The sequence below is a fragment of the Trachemys scripta genome, chromosome 6 (assembly GCF_013100865.1).
Source record: "Trachemys scripta elegans isolate TJP31775 chromosome 6, CAS_Tse_1.0, whole genome shotgun sequence".
NCBI classification, from domain to species: domain Eukaryota; kingdom Metazoa; phylum Chordata; order Testudines; family Emydidae; genus Trachemys; species Trachemys scripta.
The window spans coordinates 24,701,850-24,724,492 of record NC_048303.1 but is presented as its reverse complement, the minus strand read 5'-3'; the positions used below and the strand labels follow the sequence as shown (position 1 = coordinate 24,724,492).

The window sequence follows — 22,643 nt, the reverse complement described above, 5'->3', positions numbered from 1 at the left end:
CACACATTTATATAAAAAAACCCCTCACCATTTTAAGTCAAATCTCAGGATTTTTGAATGCTGGGGGTTTGCAACGTTGTGAAAGACTGAAGTGGCTGGAGGAGGGAGGGGAGCAGACAGCACACAAAGGTTTGGGAGCGAGCTAGGCGCTACAAAGAGGCCCCCAACCCTGTTGGCAAAGCTGGGGGGGGGGCAGGGAGCCCCACATCACTGAAGGCGGCTGCCTTCACGGGTAAATGATGCCAATGTGCAGAGGGTGAAGAGACCCCCCCACCCCTGCCCTGGTGGGAAAAGGGGGCAGCGAATGGAGAAAACGCCCCCTGGAGGGTGCTGAGGGAAAGCCCCCTAGCCGGGGCGGGGCGATGTGTGGGTGTCCTGCCCGCCTCCTCTCTAAAGGCGGGGCAGGGGAGCAGAGGGGGAGTTTAGCCAAGGCCCCTCTGGCACGCCGGGGTCATTCACCGGCGCCAGGCCCCACCGCCCACCCCGCTCCTCGCCGCCGCGCGTTCCCGCGCCCCCTCGCGACAGGCCGGCGGGGGCCGCGGGAGTCGGCGGCGGCTCGGTCTCCTCGCGAGAGAGGGCGAGGTTTCCGGTGTTGTGACTGCGGGGCCGTAAACATGGCGGTGAGCCTCCGCGCCCGCTCGCTGAGGCACCTCCGCATCCGAGGTAAGGAGCCCGGCTAGGCCCGGCGGGAGGCGCCGCTGCTGCTCCCCCGGCCCCATCACTCCCTCCCCGCCCAGGCTAACGGGCTCTCCGCTTCTCCCCCCCACACAGGTCGGAATGACAGCGGCGAGGAGAACGTCCCGCTTGATCTCAGCCGAGGTAAGCGGGGCCGGGGGGCGCCCCGTGCCGGGGGTGGGCTGGGCCGGGCCCTGGGGAGGCCGGGCTGGGGGGTCGCTGGTGCGCTAGGAGTCCAGCTCCATCCCTACCCCATGGGAGGTGGGTGAAACCCTGCCTCTAAGGCGGGGCCAGGGGAGAGGGGCTTGGGCCGGGGGAGGCATGTCCCGCCCCGCCCCTGGGCGAGGGGCTTGGGTGCGTCCCGGGGGTCCGCCAAAGCCAGGGGAGGTGACTGCTCTGTGGGAAGGAGGGGCCTTGCCATAGTGATGGCGTCCCAGGTGAGAGCGGAGCTCCGGCTAGTCCGCTGTCCTGGTTGGTACTGTCGGGGGCGGGGGGCGCTAGACTTCTAGTCAGGGGATCCGTTTGTGCTTCGGTGTGTAACCAAACTGCAGTCACACAGGGATGCTATTTTCAATCTTACAGTCTGGACAGCTGTTGCAGTGAAGGGGCGGGGTCTGGGGTGGGGTATTGCTAGGTATGTAGAGCTCTCCTCCGCCACCTCTGTTTGTGTCGGGGACGGGGGGACGGACGGACGGGACCCGATGGGTTATTGGTAGATGTACGTTTACCTCCTTCCTCTGTAGTTGTTTTTTAGAGGCCTTTCTTAAGGGTCATTATTTACTGGCTGCAGATGGGGCTGTTTACAGCTTTTGGGGGTTGGACAGGTCTATTAATTTAGACAAAAAGAACAGGAGTACTTGTGGCACCTTAGAGACTAACAAATTTATTGGAGCATAAGCTTTCGTGGACTGCAGCCCACTTCTTCGGATGAGTACTCTAAACTCCAGTTGCCTTTCCAGAGGCTCCCTCATTACTCCCTCCAGCCCAACCTGCAGATCCACCTCATTTTAGCAGTGTTGTATATCAGATAGTGCTTGGAATTGCTTCAGCATTTTCTAATGAATGATTTTGTGGCTGTGATCGATCATATAGCCGTCTCTTCCCATATGTACCTGTTTTGTTCTAGTATGATCAGTTGCAGTGCTTAAGACAAAGGCTGTCAATTTATAATTAACTCAAGTGATTAATGCAAAACAAACTAACTAGATTAAAAAAATTAATCATGATTAATCACAGTGTTAAACAATAATAGAATACCAATTTAAATTTATTATCAATATTTTTGGATTTTTTTTTTTTACATTTTCAAATGTTGATTTCAGTTACAACACATAACACAAAGTGAATAGTGCTCACTTTATATTTATTTTTGATTATAAATATTTGCACTGTAAAAATAAAAGAAATAGTATTTTTCAATTCACCTTAGATAAGTACTGTGGTTCAATCTCTTTATCGTGAAAGTGCAATTTACAAATGTAGAATTTTTTTGTTTTAATTTTAATTTTTACATAACTGCACTCAAAACCAAAATAATATAAAACTTTGGAGCCTACAAGTCCACTCAGTCCTGCTACTTGTTCAGCCAATTGCTAAGACAAACAAGTTGGATTACATTTATGGGAGATAATGCTGCCAGCTTTTTATTTACAACATCACCTGAAAGTGAGAACAGGCGTTCTCTTGGCACGGTTGTAGCTGGAGTTGCAAGGTAATTATATGCCAGATATAATAAACATTTTTATGCCCCTTCATGCTTCTACTTGAAGATTTTCTTTTTTAAAATGCAAATATTTCTAATAAAAAATAATTAGGGCTGTCAATTGCAGTTTCACATGTGATTAACTCAGAACACATTAATGTGTTTTTTTAATGAGCATTAATCACACACCAGGGTGCTGTGCTCAGGGGGTGCTGCTGCGTGCCTCTGGGGCATGGGTGCCCATCCTCTTGCCACCCTGCTCTACTGCTGCTCCCTGTCTCCTCTCCCCCTGCGCCCCATGGAGCCATCCATGGCCAAGCTGCTGCAGACCAGGACCCTGCTTCCTGTCTGCTGTGCAGAGCTGGGGAGGGGGCCCCGTCCATGTTCCCAGTCACTGCTGAGCTGGGGTCGGGGAAAGGGGGAACCTGTCTGCTGCTGGCGCGGGAGTGAGTGCTACCAATAGCAGCTGCTGCTGGCTGAAAAAGTGTTCAGGCTCCTGAATACTCTGCTTAAAGAGACAGTGCGCTCCCCCACAAAAATATTTAAATAAATGGTATTGGATTATTATTAGTGCGATTAAAATTGTGATTAATTGTGACAATATTTTTAATCTTGTGATTAATTGCAATAATTTTTTTTTTTTATCGTTTGACACTCTACTTAAGACATATTTATTCTGGACTTCCTGTCACCATATTAGAACTTAAAAAAACACTTCATCTCGTAATTACTGTATGTGTTAATTTGTTTCAAAGTTTACTGACTGGCTCTTGATAAACATACGTTCTTTTCTGTGGCAAAATATTACGATGCTACAAAGACACTTGCTACACATTAATACTCCTGAAGGCATCCTGAGCCAAAAATTTTTAAAAATTCTGCGCACAATATTTTAAAATTCTGCAAGTTTTATTTGTCTATTAATAAATGCAAAGGCTCCAGCATGGCATTGGGGAGCACAGGCCACTGGCTGCACAAAGGTTGGCGATCATCCTGCAGCCTCCTCACCCCCCACCCCAGACTCAGTGATGAGGCTACACCCGACCCTGACACAGCACAAGGCCTGGGCCTACCTCAGAAATGCGCTGGGGCCCTGCCCCTCTGTGCCAGGCACACCATGTGTGGGGCAGGCAGGCTCAACCAGGCAGGATGCAAATGTGGGGGGATCCAGGTGTGGGGTGAGAGGATTCTGTGTGGGACAATCCGGGTACAGGCAGCTCAGTGGGGGGGTGGGGTCTAGGTGTGTGGGGGATCTAGATGCACAGAGGCTTGGGGGAGGGGGGTTCCAGGTGCAGGGGCAACGGGACTCTGCAGGGGCTTCCAGGTGAAAGTGGTTGGGGTTCAGCAGAGGGGTGTGGGGGTCTCAGCAAGGGGGACTGGGTGCTAGGGGAGTGGGGCTTGGGGGGGGGGGGGGACCTGTTGAAGCTAATTAGGGGGCAGTGGTGGGGGGGCAGGATGTGGGGACTCAGGATGGTGCAGGGGGGTAGGACTCATCATGGGGTGGGTTTGAGTGCAGGTAGCCCAGTGGAGGGTGGTCTGGGAGTAGGGGTGGGAGTTCAGAGGCAGGGATTCTGGGTGCAGGGGGCTCCAGATGCAGGGGTTGAGGTTCAATGGGGTGAGGTTCAGGTGTGCAGGGCTGAGGGAGTTTGGGTGTATGGGTGAGGCTTGGCGGGGGTGTTTGGGTATGGGAGGTCCGGATGCCGGCGGCGTGGGTGGATGGGGGAGCAGCTCCCTGTACAGCTGAGGAATGATGGGGTCAGGAAGCAGGGGAGGATGCTGAGCTTCCTGCAGCTGGGGAAGGTTTCTGGGGTGGGTCTGAGACAGCCCCAGCCACTCTTTGCAGGGGAAGAGGAAGTCTTGTCCTCTCCTGCTGCCTCCAGCCCAGCTGGGACTAGCAGCTGATCCTGGCTTAAGGTAGGAGCCATTGGCTGGGGCATCCCCAGCCCTGCTGTGATTTACCGCTCCGCTGTCTGCTCCGGATGCCTGAAACGACGTACCTAGGCAGCTAGGGAGTGGTGTGTGACTGCTCTTGCAGCTTCCCTGTCAGAAAGTCATTTTTGTGCAGAGGTGCAAAGAAATCAGTGGGAGACATGAATTCTGCGGACATGCAGTGGTGCAGAATTCCCCCAGGAGTAACATTAATAAGCCATGTGCTAGGCAAATACAAAACCACTGCCTAGCTAACACATCGTTAAACTTCCATTGTTGAGGACTAGTGTATATTTTTATCTGTTTTTTGGGTTTTTCTCTGACTGTTGGGAAACAAATTGCCCTGCTGGCAGCATTGATATTTTCCCCCAAGTTTAAAGGCGGAGATGTTCTTATCTAAAGTTCTTGATCTGTGGAAGAGAATGAGGGTTGCATTTTGTATATAAACCTGATTGCATTGAGTTGATGCTTGTAATATAAATGTTTTGCTTCAGAAGATCTTAATGTTGATGCTGTGAATAGCTGCATGTTCACAAGGAGGTAGGGTGGTGGGGAAGTGATGGAAGCAGAGTGTCAAAATAGACTGTGCACTATAATGGAAATAGGATACTGGTTAGAAAAATATTTCAGGAATTATAGCAACAGCTATAAGGTTTTCCATTTCATGTGTAATTGTATCAGAGAAACAGAGTAGCTCCAGGTTTACATAGTAATTTAAAAAAAAAAAAGGGGGGGGTAATTTTTGCTATGACCCCTGTTTTGAGAAGTTAGTAATAAAGCAGTTCTACTTACCTGTAGGCTGGAATTTGACATACCGTGTCTCAGGCCATACATAACATACTTACAAAATAAAATGTCACCAAGATCAATTATGTTTTTTAGTTCTGGAAAAACAAAGTTCTCATACTTTTTTGCACCTGTCTAATAAAAAATTAAAGAGGTTTTGTGGTATTTTGTTTTTAATGCTGGCTACCACACATATAATGTAGATTGCTACTTGTGGTGGGTAAGTTCTGTGAACAAAATGAGCCATTAAGTTCCCAATGCTGCAAACACATTCATGATTGGTACTGCTGAAGTCGGAGTGGCTACTTGTGTATAAAGTGAAACACTTGCATGGTTGCTTCGTATGGCCAGAAACTCTTTGTGACTCTGTACATTCAGGTTTCACATGTTGTACATGCACTTAATAGAGAGAGCATACAACATCTAATTGATTTCAGTACATTTGATCTTAACACCTCTGTTAGTTCTTGTAATGTACTTCAAACAAAATGTATACTAAAAACCCAATATGAAGTTGCCATTGGCTGAGGATGTGAAACAACCTGGCAAAAAGTTAAAACAACATATCCAAGGGAACTGTAGTAAAAGAATTTTAACTGATTCATTCATATTGACTAGTAAGATTCACAGACAAGATCCAAGTCAGTTAGCAATTCTATTTGGCAATGAGCTGAGGCCACCACTTTCCATTCTGGGCCATTGGAACAGTGAGGCATTCTGGCTGTGTGTGCAACTGAATATCTGATACTAATATAATGGGGAGAAAATGCCTTGTGCTTTGGCAATTTTTATTTCTGGAGGTGTTTCAGTTCTATGATTGCAGCATCGTGTCAGACCACTGTGAAAACCATTCTGTGCTCCTTGTCAAAGATGTTTTCTTGCACTAAAAATGCAACAGTATTTGACTCTTCTGTAGGCCCTTCATAGAATCATAGAAATGTAGGGCTGGAAGGAACCTTGAAAGGTTATCTAGTCCAGCCCATGAGGCAGGACCAAGTGTATCTAGACGATCCATGACAGGTGTTGGCCTAACCTATTCTTAAACCTTCAATGATGGGAATTCCAGAACCTCCCTTGGAAACGTATTCCCAGTGATTTAACTATCCTTTATAGCTAGAAAGTTTTTCCTAACATCTACCCTGAGTCTCTCTTCCTATGCTGATCAATTCTTGTCCTCTCTTCAGAGGATATGGAGAACAGTTGATCACTGCCCTCTTTATAACAGCCCTTAACATGTTTGAAGACCCTTACCAGGTGTCCCCTCTGTCTCCTTTTTTTTAAAACTATAAATGCTCAATTTTTTAACCTGTCCTCATAGATTGGGTTTCTAAACCTTTTATCATATTTGTTGTTCTCCCCTGGACTCTCTCCAGTTTGTCCACAGCTTTGCTAAAGTGGACACTGGATACAGTACTCCAGCTGAGGCCTTACCAGTGCCAAATAGAGTGGGAAAATTACCTCCATTGTCTTAGATGTGCAACTCCTGTTAATGCACTCCAGAATGATGTTAGCCTTTTTTTTGCAACTGCATCACATTGTTAGCTTATAGTCAATTTGTGATCCACTATAACCTCCAGATCTAGCCAGTTATTTCCCATTTTGTAGTTGTGCATTTTTTCCTTTTTAAGTGCAGTACTTTACACTTATCTTTATTTAATTTCATCTTTTGATTTCAGACCAGTTCTCCACTTTATCAAGGTCATTTTGAATTCTAATCCTGGGCCTTCAAAGTTTTTGCAGTCCCTCTTAACTCAGGGGCATCTGCTGATTTTTTTGTAAGCATGTTTTGTCCTAGTCATTAAAGAAAAAAATTATATAGTTCCAGACCTAGACTGATCTCTCTGGGACCCCACTAGATATGTCCTCCCAGTTTGACAATGAACCATTGATGACTACTCTTTGAGTATGGTCTTTCAACCAGTTATGCAACCACTTTATAGAAATTTCATCTAGACAACATTTTTCTAGTTTGCTAACAGCACCTCCCCAACCCTTCTGCCTGCCGCAATCAGCTGTTTTGTGGCATGCGGGAGGCTTTGGGAGGGCGTAGTGAGGACGTGGAATGCTGGGGGAGGGGTGGAATGGGGTGGGAAGAGGCGGGGCAGGCCTTGGAGGAAGGGGTGGAGTGGGGATGGGGCCTGGGCAGAGCCAGGGCCGAATACTCCCCGGCACATTGAAAAGTTGGTGCCTGTGTGATGCAACACCTCCTCCTTCCCCCCCCCCCCGCCTTTCCTTTGTGAACAAGTTATAGCCCTCTATACAATAATTCCAGACATGAGATGTAACCCACCAAGTCTCAATGGTGTCATAATTCATAATGTAGCTTATGTACTAATACTTCCAGTTTTTCCTGTTTGTTCCCCATACTGCTTGCATTTGTATATAGACATCTAAGAAATTGGCAGACTTTCCCCACCATTTTCATTCTTGTTCCTGTGACTGTATTGTAATTTTCCATTCCCTCCAACCCCCAACATCTAGCCGTCTGATCCCTACCTCCTTTTTATTTAGGACAGGTCTACACTAGGAAATCAGGTCAGTATAACTATGTCACTCAGAGGTGTGAAAAATCCACACGCTAAGTGAAGCAGTTAAACCATCCTAACCCACAGAGTATCTTCTCAGGGAGAAGGATTACCTATGCCAATGGGAGAACCTCTCCCATCATTGTAGGTCTTCACTGAACCACTGCAGTGGCGCAGCTGTGCTGCTGCAGCAGTTTATGTGTAGATAAGCCCATAGTTTAAAGCCCTCTTTGCTAGGTTGGCAAGTCAGTGACCAAAGATGCTCTTCCACTTTGTCATGGGGAACTCCATCTCTTCCCAGCAGTTCTCTTCCCTGGAACAACATCCTGTGGTCAAGGAAGCCAAAGCCTGCCCATCAACACCATCTGTGCAGCCAGACATTCATCTCTAGGATATGTGTGTCCCAGCAGGGGCCCTTACCTTGATCCAGGAGGATGGCTGAGAACACCACCTGCACCCCTGACTCTTTCACCTTCGCTCCCAGAGCCCTGGAGTCACTGTAGATCTGCTCAGGATTATACTTGTCAATATCATTAATGCCCACATGGATGAGCAGTGTGGGGTAGCGGTCAGTGGGACAGCTGAGTCTCTGCAACCTTTCTATGATGTCTTAGGTGCAGATTCCAGGCAGGACCCTGGCCCATAAGATCAGCAGATAGATGTCTCTGTCCTCCTCAGAAGCGAGTCCCTGGTCACCATCACCCTATATCTCCTCCTGGGTGTGGTGGCTGTGAGTCTCCCAGCCTTAAGGGCAGGTTGCTCCTCTTCCTCAGTCATTAGGGTCTTATTCTCTCCTCCTGTTGCCAATACAGCATACCAGTTCTTGACCTGGATGTGGTCTTGGGTGGGGGATGGAGCACTATCTACTGCCCGAGGTTGCCAGTTGCCCCCCAGTAGAGCAGCTAGTTCTGCTTCCTTCTCTGATGCTGCTATAGTCTTCTTTAATTGGCTAGCATCCACCAATCTGGGCATTTCTGTATGCATTTCATCGATGTCGCTCCCAGATGTGACATAGATGACCCACCTCCTCCTGTAGCCCTCGTACCTGCTTCCTGAGTAACTCCACCAACAGACGCCTCTCATGCTGGGTGGTCCCCCCTGCCTGACTTTTCTTAGCTGGAACATGCAACTGCGTTCTGTGCAAGTCAGGACCAGGACCTGGATAGAAGCCTCCAGGGTCAGGATGCCTTGTTTGGCTAGGACCCCCACGTGTGCAGGCTGAGGAAGAGCTAGCAGTGGGGCTGACGATATACCATTTTCCTCCCAGTGTGAGTTCTTCCTCGTAGAGTACCTGCAAGTTGAGAGCCATCGCTCTTTGTGATGTAAGTTACACCGACCTAAGTGTTGGTGCATACAGCGGTATGTCAGTGGGAGAGATTCTCCCAACGACATAGCTACAATTGCTCACAGAGGTGGATTTGTTATGCAGATGGGGGAGTTCTTTCTTCAATACCAGCGCTACAGCGGCTCATCTCCACTGATGCAGTTAATATTTTAACTATTTAAAATATTGTTTTGATAGTCTTTTTAAAAAAAAAAAAAAAAAACTTTTTATCATTCAGAGAGAACTAAATATTAAAAAAAAAAAAAAAAAACTGTTGAAATAACCTGAAATATCTGATTAAGAAAAATAATCATTATCCATTTCTATTTCCAAGGGGGTCTCATTATTTGTAATACATTTAATCGGTAACAACCTGTTTAGAACAAGTTTTAACTTACAATTATTTGGCTAAAATGGCTCTCAAATATATGGTTAAAGACATGGCAGTTAACTGTGCTTTGCCCGTGCAAGAGGCCTAGGCTGGCACCTCATTGTCTTTGAGTAACTAGCTTTGAACCAGTGTTCATAAAGCAGTCAAGGTCCCCAACTATGTCTGTCATCACTTGGCTGGCCTTCCTTCCTCCCAGCTATCTGTGTGATAAGACATCCCAGAGTGCGTTGCTTCACGTGAAGCTGGTGTAGCTTTCTGGGCATATCTTCTGGGCACTGTCCATTGCTGAGATGCTATGTAAGAGCTGCCTAGCATTCCCAAAATGCAAGAGATTTTCTTTTATTATGGTTTTACACTGCGTAATGCAATATGGTTCCAATCTGACGGGGGGCTCTTGAGAGCTACTGCACAACAAAGTCATAGTAATGCACTTTATGATCAGGATTTTTACCCAACCTCCTCCCAAAGTCCCCATGTTGTGTAAGTCAAAAAAACTCTCTTTGGATTTTGGCTTATGTTAACAAAGAACATAAAGTTTACATCTAGCCAGAGGCTTGGATGGTCCTACGTCAGGAACGCTCATCCTAGCTCCTGTCCTCTTGTATCTGGATGCAGTAATGAGCCACCTTCCTAGGTGAGTTTACCTCAGTCCTCGTACCTCTCTCCCAGTAAAATTAACACTTGCCAGAAGGGTTGAGTGAGGTATACTATGTTAATTTACTGCATACCCCCCTGAAAGAGTTCAGGTGACGAGTTTCTCTTCTGTTTCTGGCTAAGAATAAGTAACAGATGTTGACCTCAATCATTGTTTTGTACTTCAGGGGGTGTCGTGGCCGCTACCAACTCCACCCTGTCAGAGCTCAGTCCTGAACCCTGGTGGCCTCCAGGCAGAAGAAACATCTAGAATGTGAGAAGGGGTCTGAGAATTTAAGAATCCTTTCTAATAGTTTTGATAATAGCATTTTGTGAGTTACATGGAACCCTGATTGAAAAGGGAGGTCACATTAAATGCTGACCCCATTCATATGATCATAAAAGTCAATAGGGATTAAATTCCAAACTAGATAGCTAATCTAGATGTAGAATAGCACCTGTATTGAAATGGGAGATAATGGTTGGAACACCCAACACAGTATTCGAAATACCCAAATCAAGCCCATAGAGTTTAAGGCCAGAAGGGATTGTTGTAGTCATCTAGTCTTACCTCCTGTATAACAAAAACCATAGGACGTCCATGAATTAATTCTTGCTTGGAATCCAATTGCTGCATTGTATGATCTGCAATGTGGTCAGCTCGTGGGAGCTTTTTTTTTTACATTCAGGGTAAAACCACATTGAAATTTTGCATATTTTACAAGAGATGCCAAAGGGAATTCCAGAAGAAGCCTAAAACCAAAGCACTTTCTACCATCCTCAAGGCTTATCCATTAGAACTATTAATAGGCTACCGTAACGTATACCTTGGTTACATCAGGATTAGACTGTCACAAGGCACTCTGCTTGGAGCTATACCTAAATCTACCTGGAATGGAAACTGAGTTTGTTGGGAGAATGCGGCAGCTCTTATAATGTGGTGTATTTCACTTGGCGACACATGACACCTGTGCTCTATCTGCATTGGCTGCTTCTTAGGCTATGTCTACACTTGCAGAGTTTTTGTGCTGTCAGTTTCAATGGTGATAGTGAAGCGGTGAAAGAAAAGCGCTGGTTTGTGTACTCACTCACTTCCACCGGCATCAGAGTGTGTTTACATTTGCAGCACTTCTATCGCTGATGAGAGCAGAGCACTGAGGGCAGCTATCTCACAGTACAGCTCTCTCCATTTTGATGATGGGTGTTATGGGAAGGGGGGTAGGGGTGATCGCGGGGCATCCTGGGGCCCTGCACAGCCTCCTCTCCCCAAACACTGATCAGCTCCAGTAGCTCAGCATTGCTCCAAGCAGGGGATTGTTTGCTCCGTGAAGCAGGCATTGTTACCTGGCTAGATAAGTGAGCACTTGCCAAGAAAACAGGAAGAGGCGTTTCAAAGTTACTGGGGCTTTACAGGGTGTGGGGTGGATGTCTGTTTACCAAGCAGCAGAGCTGCTGGCCAGAGTGGTCACCTAGGCACTGTGGGATATCCTGCAGAGGCTAAAAGCTATGTAAATAGGACAAATGTGTCTTCACTTGCACATCACTACAAAAGCATCACCAGTAAGAGCTGTATGCCTCTTGTGGACGTGGTTTTCTTTCTGCAGTGAAACTTCTGAGTTTCACCGCAAAAAGTCATTGGCAAGTGTAGGCTCTCCCATGGTTTTTGCGCAAAAAAGGGACTTTTTCCACTTTAAATGGCAAGTGTAGACATGCCTTTAGTTTCAAAGCCAACACTTCTTCACCCAGAGTTATAAAACCTTAAATAATTGGGACCTGTCTGAGATGACCACCTCCCATACTATCACAGTAAGGTGGACTGATTAAAATCAGTACGCAGGAAACCTTAATTTAAATAATTGTTTTTTAATTATTTTGCTTTTTAGTTATTTTCCTAAAGAAAGTTTGAATCTCATTAGTTGGTAACCATTAAAGCATTAATTTGCAACTACATATAACTTTTACACTAAATTTGGAGCTCCTTTATGCAAAATAGGAGGATATCTTATATCTATATGTATTTATATAAGCAGTTTATATTTATTCAGATTCTTAATTTTTATATTTTTCATTAGTTACAAAATGGTGGATGATGCATTTCTTATTTACTAGATAAGTTATTTTGTTTGACTTGTGTCAAGTGGTATTTAGATAATTGAATTTGAAGTTAAAAATGCACGAAAACAGCATTTTAATTGTTTTATATAACAGTCTTACATGTACTGGATATATAAACTTTTTAATATGCTGGTTTTTTTTCCTTATCAAAACATGTTTTGCATTTAAAACTAAGGAAGTATTCTCTATAGTTAGTGAACTGAACTGATTATTTCTGGTCCCCATGTCCTTCAAGGTTTTTGAGCCAGTAGATCTCACCCTCGCATATTTACTTTTAATTCATAGATTGGAAGAGGGAAAACAAGCTTTCCTACTTTTTCAACTCCCTATTGATTTCACAGCTCTGAATGAACTAGTAATTGAACTGAAGTAGTTGAGTAAACCACAATGAAGAAAATACTCTGTTTACCGGCAGAAGAGGCTACTGCTGTCAAAATCTGGGTTAGCACCTCAACAAACTCTTGTTCCAGGTTTTAGCCAGTGACTTCCAACAATGCTTTGACTTTCTTTAAAACTTGTCAGCAAATATGTACTGCATAATATTTGTTTATTTAAATGATTTTAATACATTAAAATGTAGGCCTTAACATAGGTTGTCAATTTCAAATTTAATTGAATTAAAAAGTCCTGTTATTTTTCTGCTTAAATCGGATTTTTAAATTATTAAAAAAAAAAAAAAATCCTAAATTTTTATCTACCCTAGCCACAGCTGTAGTCAACAGTGGCACTAGAACCCCATTCTTACAAAAGAGGACATTTTCCTTGAGGAACCATCATCTTGTAATTCTTCTTACCCTATTTATGTCTAGTTTGTAATAGCCTGAATTTGTTGTACTTGAGCATACTTCAAAGCCACTCTCTTTCCTCAAGATTATGGGGAAGAAAGGAGCGCAGTAATGGCTGTTGATTATAAGTGATTCAGAGTAGTGTTTGGCTTTGATTTTTCACGTCTGGACGACTTCCTTATTTTCTGGTTTGGGGGGAGCAGAAGCTGCTAACTCTAATCTGTGACATTGTGCTTTTAATGATCTCAATGGTGCATAGGGCCTAAGATCAACACTTATTTATTGGTTGTAAATAAAATTAAAATGGATTTGAAGATGCTTCTATTTACTAACTCCCTTACCCAGCTAATTCTTCATTGCCATGAGCTTGCGAACTAGCTGTCTTCCATCTGCAACATGAGACAACAAATAAGAACAAAGTGACTATGGGAGCTCTAGCTTCTTTTCCCATGTGTAAAACTGTTTAAGAAAGTGGGCATAGAATTGGCTGATGGAAACCCTTTCTCCCCTTTCTTTTTATCTTCCTCACAGTCAATTCTCACCCCAATACATATAGTTAAAAGTAAGACAAGCAAACAAAAATCAGTAAAACAGCCTAGGCTGTCTTCACCACAGACTCTCTTAAATTGGGGAAAACATACATGCACATTCATACAGTCTCTCCATACAATGACCACACACAAAGATGCAACAAAATTAATATTTGGGGAGAATGGAGGACAAAGGGAATTGCAGCATTTCCCATATTAACTTGTCTACATAATACATCTTGTATGGTCTTATTGTAGACCTATAACCATATAAAATATATTAATCTACACATTTAAAGGGAAACATGAACAGAAAATACGTGGACAGCAAGACTGAATTAACATTAAAGGGACATTGTCCACTTAAGAATGCTGAAAGAAGTATGGCTATTTTACTCAATATTGTTACAAGAAAAACCTAGAGATACTTAGCTTATATCTGTGTAACTAAACTGTGTTCAGAGTATTTGCATTTGCAGCAGTACAAGACATACACCTCTACCCCAATATAACACGAATTTGGATATAACGTGATAAAGCAGCGCTCTGGAGAGGCGGGGCTGCACGCTCCAGCGGATCAAAACAAATTTGATATAATACGGTAAGATTTTTTTTTGGCTCCCGAGGACAGCGTTATATCGGGGTAGAGGTGTATAATATTTCAATCCATGTGTCTATCAGCATTGCGCTGCATCATTTGCAGCGTACTGCAATGGGGGTAAGTATTGCAAGGTACTGTTTGCTGCTTCTAGGCTCATGGCAATTCTGGATAACCTTTATGGTAGATTGTGAGGTGTGTCCCAGAGTTCAGTTGGTGGACTGGCATCCACACCATTTCCAGCATGCTGTTTGGAGGAGGCACGGAGGAATGTTGTGCGTTTGTCCACGAGTCTGCTTTGAAAAATAAATCCTGTTATATAGGAGCACCTGCTACAAGGCATCAGAGGCAGCAGCACAACGGTGGTGGGAGTTTTTAAAATTCCTTATGGACTCAGAGATGGCATCCACGTGGATGTTTTTCTGTGATATGATATGTATTTGTTGGAGAACCACTCCTGGACCAAGCCAGCAAATGTGGAGTGGTGGGATGGGATAGTTTTGCAGACCTGGGATGACTAGCAGTAGCGTCAGGCCTTTAGGATGGGGAAAGCGCTTTCCTGGAGTCTTGGGCTGAGCAACCCCAGAATGCTCAGATGAAAGCAAACTTTCAGTGTGGAGAAGTGAGTGGTAACTACCCTTTGGAACTCAGCAGTTCATCACTGGGAAATCCACAGTTGGATTTACGGAGATATGGTAAAGTTTTTCAGTATGTGCTGCTGCATCATGTGATCATGGAAAGAAGCATATAGGAAATTATTGTTGGAAATGAAAATTAGGGTTACCTAGTTGTGCTGGGGCTATTGAAGCGACCCATGTGCTAAATTTGTGGTGTGGTCCCATGCCAAGGCCTCAGTTTCAGGTAAAAGGGGTGCTTCGTTATAATTCTTCTGCTCTTGGTGGATCACTGTCACAGGTTTGCCAGGATTAATTTTGGATGGTCAGGAAAAGTCCATGACTAGGGTTACCATATTTCCACAACCAAAAAAGAGGACACTGGGCGGGGGGGGACCCCTGCCCTAGCCCTGCCCCCATCCACTCCCTCCCACTTCCAACCCCCCCTGCTTCTTGTCCCCGGACTGCTCCCTTAGGACCTTACCTGTCCCCTGACTGCCCTGACCCTTATCCACTTGCATGGGTGACAGGGTTGTAGAAATTTTGGTGGTGCCCAGAAACCCCCCCCCACCACCACTACCTGCCTAAGGCTCTGGGAGGGAGGGAGGGTGGGTGGGGGGAGGAGGTCTGGGGTGCAGGTCCTGGGCTGGGGTTTAGAGTGCAGGAGGGGTGCAGGGTGCAGGCTCCGGGCTGGGGCAGGGGGTGGGTGTGCAGGAGGGTGAGGGGTGCAGACTCTGGGATGGAGTTTGGGGGTGGGAGGCGGTGCAAAGGGAGGGGGTGCAGGCTTTGGGAGGGAGCTTGAGGGCAGGAGGGAGTGCGTGGGCAGGAGGGAGGGGGTTTGGGAGGGAGTTTGGGGATAGGAGGGGATGTAGGGGTGAGGGCTGTGGGTCTGAGGATGAGGGGCTCATGATGCTGGAGGGGGCTCAGGCTGGGGCAGAGGTTTAGGGTGCGGGGGGATGAGGGCTCTGGCTGAGGGGTTTGGGGCGTTGGAGAGGCTCAGGGCTAGGGTGAAAGGGCAGGGTAAGGGCAGCCTGTCTTCCCATTAGTGGATGGGGGACGCTAGGACACAGGAGCGGCAGACAGCAGTTGCTGCTGGCTCTGGCAGTACAAGCAGGCAAGGGAGAGGCAGGCAGGGGGGAACACACGGGGGGGGGGGGGGGGGGGACACGGGGGGGGGGGGTGGCAGGTGGAGGCCGGGGACCCATCCAACACTTCCGCCCTCTCCTCTTCCCCCCCCCCCCCCAACTCCTCTTACCATTCTGTCTCCACGTGTAGGCAAAACACGCTGCCCGGTGGGTCGGTTTGTGTGTTACACAGGGCTGCAGACAGAGGGAGGGGGAGCAGGGGACGGCTATGGTTGCTGGAGGCCAATGGGAGTGGGTCAATCAGCCCAGCCGCCCAATCATCAGCCGCACTCTGCATGGAAGGGAGGGAGAGAGGAAAAACCCCTGGACATTTTAACCTTGTTACCAATTCCTCCCGGATGGCTATTTAGAGACGCAAAAGCCGGACATGTCCGGGGAAATACAGACAGATGGGTAACCCTATCGATGATGCCAAAATATTCAAAAATTCAACGTGTGTTTGCAAGATTGCAACAGGGAATCCTTAATTGTGTATGGGTAGACGTGTTATACAGTGTTGTATAGCATTTTAAAAAAGTTGTTTACTGCTGTCCTGTGGTGTAGATTGGTGGATGGAGGCCCTTGTTTTGAGGGGAAGTGGGTGAAAGGGCCTCCCCAGCACTCTGTGTTCTAACCTTGCACTGAAGCAAATAATTTGTCAGGAAATGACTGTTCAGGAGGTGAGCTGCAGTTTACTTCGGTATTTATGCCCTCAAGCAACTTAGTGTTTCCTCATCAGTTCAGTTATCTGCTATTGTATCTTCCTGTCCTTTTCTCTTTGATGCAGGAACTTTCAAGAATTTCACTCCCTTTGTCTAGTCCTCTGGTATAGGTAGAATAACCATGTCTTCCTTTTTATTCCTTTTCTCCCCTCTCCCCACCTTCCTTAGGTTAGCAAGTTTCTCAGTGACTCTCAGAAGTCCTCTGTGCCATAGCCTGTTGAGGGCAGATGCTATACAAAGGGACAGACCTTAGTTAAAAAAATAAGGTAGCTATGTCAACTTAATATTCTCAGAAAGACAATGTCTGACAAACACACAGAGATGGTAAGCTGCTTTTCTCCTTATTTCTGGATTTGGGGATCGTGAGGAATAGCTGGGCCCATTCTATTGAAAAGGTGATTATTAAATAACTGATTATACCATTTCAGAGTAACAGCCGTGTTAATCTGTATCCGCAAAAAGAAGAACAGGAGTACTTGTGGCACCTTAGAGACTAACACATTTATTATGCTCTAATAAATTTGTTAGTCTCTAAGGTGCCACAAGTACTCCTGTTCTTCTTTTTTTGATTATACCATTGAAAGTCCTAACCCTGGAGAATATTACCTTGAGCACATATTCCCAAAGGCGATGAAGGCATTGTTCATGAGGGTAGAGGTAAGCCTGATAGATGTGTTGTCTTGCTGGTTAGCTGAATGATCCCAGAGTTGTTACTGAAAAAAGGGATTACTAATTTTACAGGATTTCCTTGCAAATCATCTTTGCTTTGTAATATTCATGCCAAATGAGTGCCCTGTACCAATTGTTCTCTGAAACAATGCCAGATGTGAGAAAAGTCCACCTTAAAATTAACTGGTTTTTAACCCTGTGAGACATAAGCTTAAATGTCTTGAGGCTTTGATCCCTATAAATCACTGAATACCTTTTCTTTTACCTCATGCACCATAATTTCAGTAAGAAAGTGCCTTGTACTGTAGTGAATACGTGCTGTTTAGCCAAAGATGCCTATTTAATACCGTAAATAACTTTGCTTGTAATGCTGCACTAGCATGGTGTTTAATGCAAATGGGAAAATGCCATCAAATTACTGTGGATTGTAGGTGCTGGCAGATAAAGTATGATGTAAATGCCTTGGCTCAATTGCTCATACTTTGAACACTCAATAAAAATGCTTGCTTTTTTAATACTGTGTTTACATGTTTTAATAGTGGCATATTACTTATTTGTATTACTGTAGCGGTTTAATTTTTTTGCTTGCTGTTTATCAACCCTTTTGTGACATGTTTGGGTGTGGATTTTGAGTATTTTGGTAATGAAAGAAGGAAAGCAGTGGCTAGGAAAGTTAGACAGAAAGGGTGACAGATAGTGGAGAGAGGGAAGGTCACATATCTGCAAATAGGAAGGTTTAGGAGGAATATTGGTTGTATGGGATGGTGGAGCTATGTAGATGAGAAAAAGGAATTGACATTTTTTACCTGTTCTGGCTGTTACTTGTTACCATATCTGACTGTTTATAAGCACTAGTGGTGACAGCCAGTCATACCTGGAAGAAAGTTGCACAAAGCCCGGTCTGGTGCTTCCATTGTGTCCACCAGAGTCCCTCGCATGACCTGCATGTCAACCTGGGTTTTGAACAGGTCCTGGTTCTTGGATAGGGATGGGCCAGTCTCCTCATTCTTGTCATGGCTGTAGATCTCCTCTTCAATAGCGGCATTGTCCACCCAAGTGATGGAGTTTTGGAGAAGCTCTTTTCAAGTTCATTATAAAAGGGGAAGACTTTGAGTGATCCCAACAGTACTGCTGTGGTCCTTCACATGTCTGTTGTCTTGTCTAAGGTCCTTTACCCTTTTTCCAGCACTCCTCTTGTCTTTGGAGTAGGTACACTTAGCCATCTGCTTATGTAGCTGCTGGTAAGTCATGTTACTTCAGCAGTTATTTGACAATTAGAACTGCACGTGTTCTTCATCCCACAGAGCAATTAAGTCACTGGCCTCTGTATGGGACCAGGTAGATACAAGTCATAGTGATGAAAACACAAAGTTTTGGATTCTCATGCATAAGCAGTATTTGTATCAGGGTGGATAAAAATCAATGATTTAAAAAAAAAAAAAAAAAAAAAAAAAGGGAAAAATATTGTTTTTGTTTGTTTGTTTGTTTTTTATTTGAATCAGATTTTTTTGAGGAAAAAATCTATCTCATCATGGAATAGGGGTTATTAATTCTATAGTATGAGACAATATGTTCATGTAATGTTTACGAAAATCCACCTTGATTTGTACTGTAAAAGTGGCTTATAAATTGGACCTCATGCTTTTGCCAGCAATATTTGAATAGTCTTATACTTATGTCCCAGAGGACTGCAGAACAGTTCAGTGTAGATAGCACACCAGACAGGTCACCTCACGTGTGTAAACAGTGGAGAGGACTACTTGCACTGGTTTAGTTAAATTGGAAGTGGGATGCATCCACACTGCCATTAGATGTATTTAACCTCCACTGATACAGAATTGCATTGGTTGTGAACTGAAGTACCACCCAGGGCCGGCTCTAGGCACCAGCAAAACAAGCTGGTGTTTGGGGTGGCACATTTTTAGGGGCGGCATGGCTGGCGCCAGAATGTCGCCTCTGCCGCCCTAAAAATGTGCCCCAGCCACCCTAGCTCACCTCCGCTGCTGCCGCTGCTCGTGTGCCACGGCGCGCAAAACAGCTGATTCGCGTGCCGCTGCTCGCCCTCCCTCCCAGGCTCTCAAACCTGGGAGGGAGGGGGAAACTCCGAGTGACCGTGGCGCATGCGCCACTTCTCCCCCTCCCTCCTAGGCTCGAGAGCCTGGGGGGAGGAGGCAGGGCTGGGGATTTGGGGAAGGGGTGGAGTTGAGGCAGGGCCAGGGCCAGGGGGTGGGGTAAGGGAGAAAAAAAAGGGGGGGGGGGGGGGGGGGGGGGGGACGACGACGGCCAAAATTGATTTTGCTTGGGGCAGCAAAAATCCTAGAGCCGGCCCTGGTACCACCTATTGATTTTTGAGACTAGAGAACCATTGGTTAATATTTCAATATAGTAGCTCTTTCTGCATTGGAATCTAAATATAAAGTAAGTGTTCTTTGTTAAAATTCCCATGTAGGTTTTAGTTATGAAACTTAATAATTAGTTTTTTGTTTATTTGCAAATAAACTGGTCCAGCAGAGACCTTTGTATAATTTTTTTTACAACAGACAAAATATTTCTTGCATCTCAAATAGCTGAAAGGATTTTCTTAAAACTCTTCTGCTTTCTCTGCCCAGCTCCAAAAGGGTGTGTTGGGGGCAGAAGGGGTAAGAAACCAACCCCTAGGCCAAGACCAGATACAGGCAATTTTAAAGAGGAGTTTTCAGGAAGTTTATATGTATGTTAAAGTGCAGATTTATAATACAAATTCTGAGCAGTACAAAGCCTCTACTATAACAAAGGTGCCTGTTTAAATGGGTCCAACCAATGGGTCTGATCCTGCAAAAACACCAGCATGTGTATAACTTTACTTAAATGAGCAGTCCCATTACCGCAATAGGACTGCTTATGTCTGTAGAGTTATGCACATACATAAGGGTTTGCATTGGGAGTAAGAGTTTGCAGCATTAGGTGCAGGAAAGCAATGCTAATAAACTTTAAACGGAGTAAGTCAGAAAGAATATCCCAAGAGAACTAATTAACACATGACTTTAAAGTATACTTTATAAAGGGTTAGTTATTTCTCCAAACAGGTCACCTGGACTTCAGTTTCTTCTATTCTTCTCCAGTGAAATCAGTAGCCTTTACTTCTCCTTGATGCTGTGGGTAACTGTTTTGAAGTTCCATTGGTGTGGGGAGAGGAGAGGAGGAGGAAGTGCCAATTGGATCTGTCTTCTCTTCCCCTATCATCTGTCCCAACTCCTATCAAAGCAGGAAATTGTTTTCCCTACTTCTCTGAAAGGGGAGACAAGTTTAGGAGGCAGAAATGGGACTGGACAGTCACAATTTTTCCTATGTCTGATGATGCTTCAGTGTTGAGCCAAGGAGAAACTGGGCCTGTCTTGTCTGCAGCAGGATGAATCAGAGCCCAGGCAGTCCATTTCTTTGAGTGCACTTCAGGAGGTGGTGCTAGTATGCAGTAGGTCCACCACAATCTAGGGGTTTTCTTGACCCAGTTGCTTCTCCTTCTATGGACAGCGATTATTTGCATCTGGGTAGTTTCTGGTTTGTATCTCACATGCCTCCATTAATACAGGATTTTGGAGGTGCTCTGGTTCTCTGGCCATTACCAGCTGCAGAGGGCCTTGGTAAAAGTACCCCTACAGCACATTAAGAGCAGACTGGCTGTGTGCTCCATCACCTACTGCTGATGCTGAGAATTCGTCATATGACATAGCATATGGTATGGCTTATTTCTGGTTTTGGGATAGTGATTGCTTCATCTTCAGAGGTAAAATTACCACCTTTTAAGTTATTAGTAAGAGCCATTTAAGTTGAGAGCATTTACCTGTTCAGAAGAAAACTCTGTTAATTTCTAAACAAAGAAAAAAAAAATCCTCCATCAGCACTAAGAGTTTCATTCTCAAAGCAGCATTCCTGAACTTTAGCATTTGTTTCAGCCATTCGGGATGTCCTTTACCTGCCCAGGAATGGCCTTGATTCAATTTCCCCTTACTTTTACATTTTGGAGAACAGAATTTTGAATGTTAACTACGTGGCAGCCTGAGATCACATGTACAACTAGTCTTCTGGCTTTTCTCTATGCTTCTGTTCAAGGTAAATACTGTTGATATAAAGTTGTGTCAGCATTTCCATTATAAAATCCTGTTTTTTTAGGAGTTTATAACTTAACTGTTAAAAAAAAAAAATAGAATTTTCTGGACTTCCTATGAATTTGGCATACAAGGTCCCAACCTGAGAATACTTAAAGGAAAAGAAAAGACTAGCTTAGGATGCCTTCTATACACATGTAACAAGTTTTAAAACAAAATAAAAAGGAAGAAAGTAATCTGGCAAGAGATTGGATATTTTAAGACAAAAATGACCATAATTGTTATATTGTAAATTGGCTACTGCATATCATGGTATATTTTTCATATAGATTTTAGTTATTCATGCCCAGTAAGTTTTACAACTTATTTTTAAATTTACAAAGTCTCATACAGGAGGGATTTATCTCTTCTAAATCTATATTTATAGAGTAGACCAAGATTTGCAAAACTATACTTGGATACCTATTGACAGGAAGACTTAAGCCTGCTAGTCAGAGTTAGATATAAAAGATGAGAGCAGGGGAGGCCAACAAGGGAGGGGCTGAGGCAGTACTGTTTCCACCACCTTCTGTTGCTGGGACATCTACAATTGTCACTGGGCCTCACAAAATTTGGAGCATCCAAGTATCAGTCTCTAGTTTATAGGCAGGTTATGAACTTGAAACTTTATTCCTGTGTAGCTGATATAGAGGGCATTTTTAATCACTTTTCTTCCCTGCTTCCAGAATCGTCTGTCTGCTGTGAAACGAAGAAGTTTCTCCTAGTCAACTTCTGTTTTGGGGGGGTTAAACTTGCTCCTATACAAGTCCAGTTCTTGCTTCTGCCTCTGTTCATAGCTTTCCCAAGCATCAGTAGCAGGATGAAATTAACATGGTTATCAATAGTTTCCTTGCTATCCTGAAGGCAGGGCCGGCTCCAGGCACCAGCTTAACAAGCAGGTGCTTGGGGCGGCAATTAAGGGGCGGCAGGTCCCTCACTCCCTCTAGGAGCGAAGGACCTGCTGTTGAACTGCTGCCGCTGACCCTGGCTTTTTTTTTTTTTTTTTTTTTTTTTTTGGGCCGGCAGAAATGCTGGAGCCAGTCCTGCCTGAAGGATTAGGAATAGCAAGATTGAAACTAATCAGTCTTGTTTTTGTTATTGGTTCTCAAATTATGTCACCACCCACCATGGAAATTTACTCTCCAACTCATGGAAGACCAGTGGTCTGCCAGTAACTATCAGCCCTTGCTTCTGGTTGCTTTCTTGAAGTGTCTGTCTTTTTGCATGAGTACACAGCGATACAAACAAACAGGAGTGCATTAATATCTCAACGGCCTATAAGCAAATAAAATACTGCAGTGCAAAAGGTATGTGGGTTACACAAGCAGAAGCCTTGTATTGTTAGTGTTTTTGTTTTGTCTTTCTGGGTGTAATGGTTGGGTTTGGTGGGGGAATTA

General features: G+C 44.8%; 1 protein-coding gene across 2 annotated transcripts in view; it reads left to right on the top strand.

Annotated features, from left to right (window-relative positions):
* Positions 1–431: 431 nt before the first annotated feature.
* Positions 432–22,643, top strand: part of RICTOR (RPTOR independent companion of MTOR complex 2) — a 178,563-nt gene continuing 156,351 nt past the window's right edge. For both annotated transcript variants that reach the window (XM_034774897.1, XM_034774896.1), the window contains exons 1-2: positions 432–663; positions 772–819. In XM_034774897.1, the coding sequence (XP_034630788.1) occupies positions 778–819 (42 nt within the window). In that variant the 5' untranslated portion in view covers positions 432–663; positions 772–777. The remainder of the gene's footprint in view (positions 664–771; positions 820–22,643) is intronic.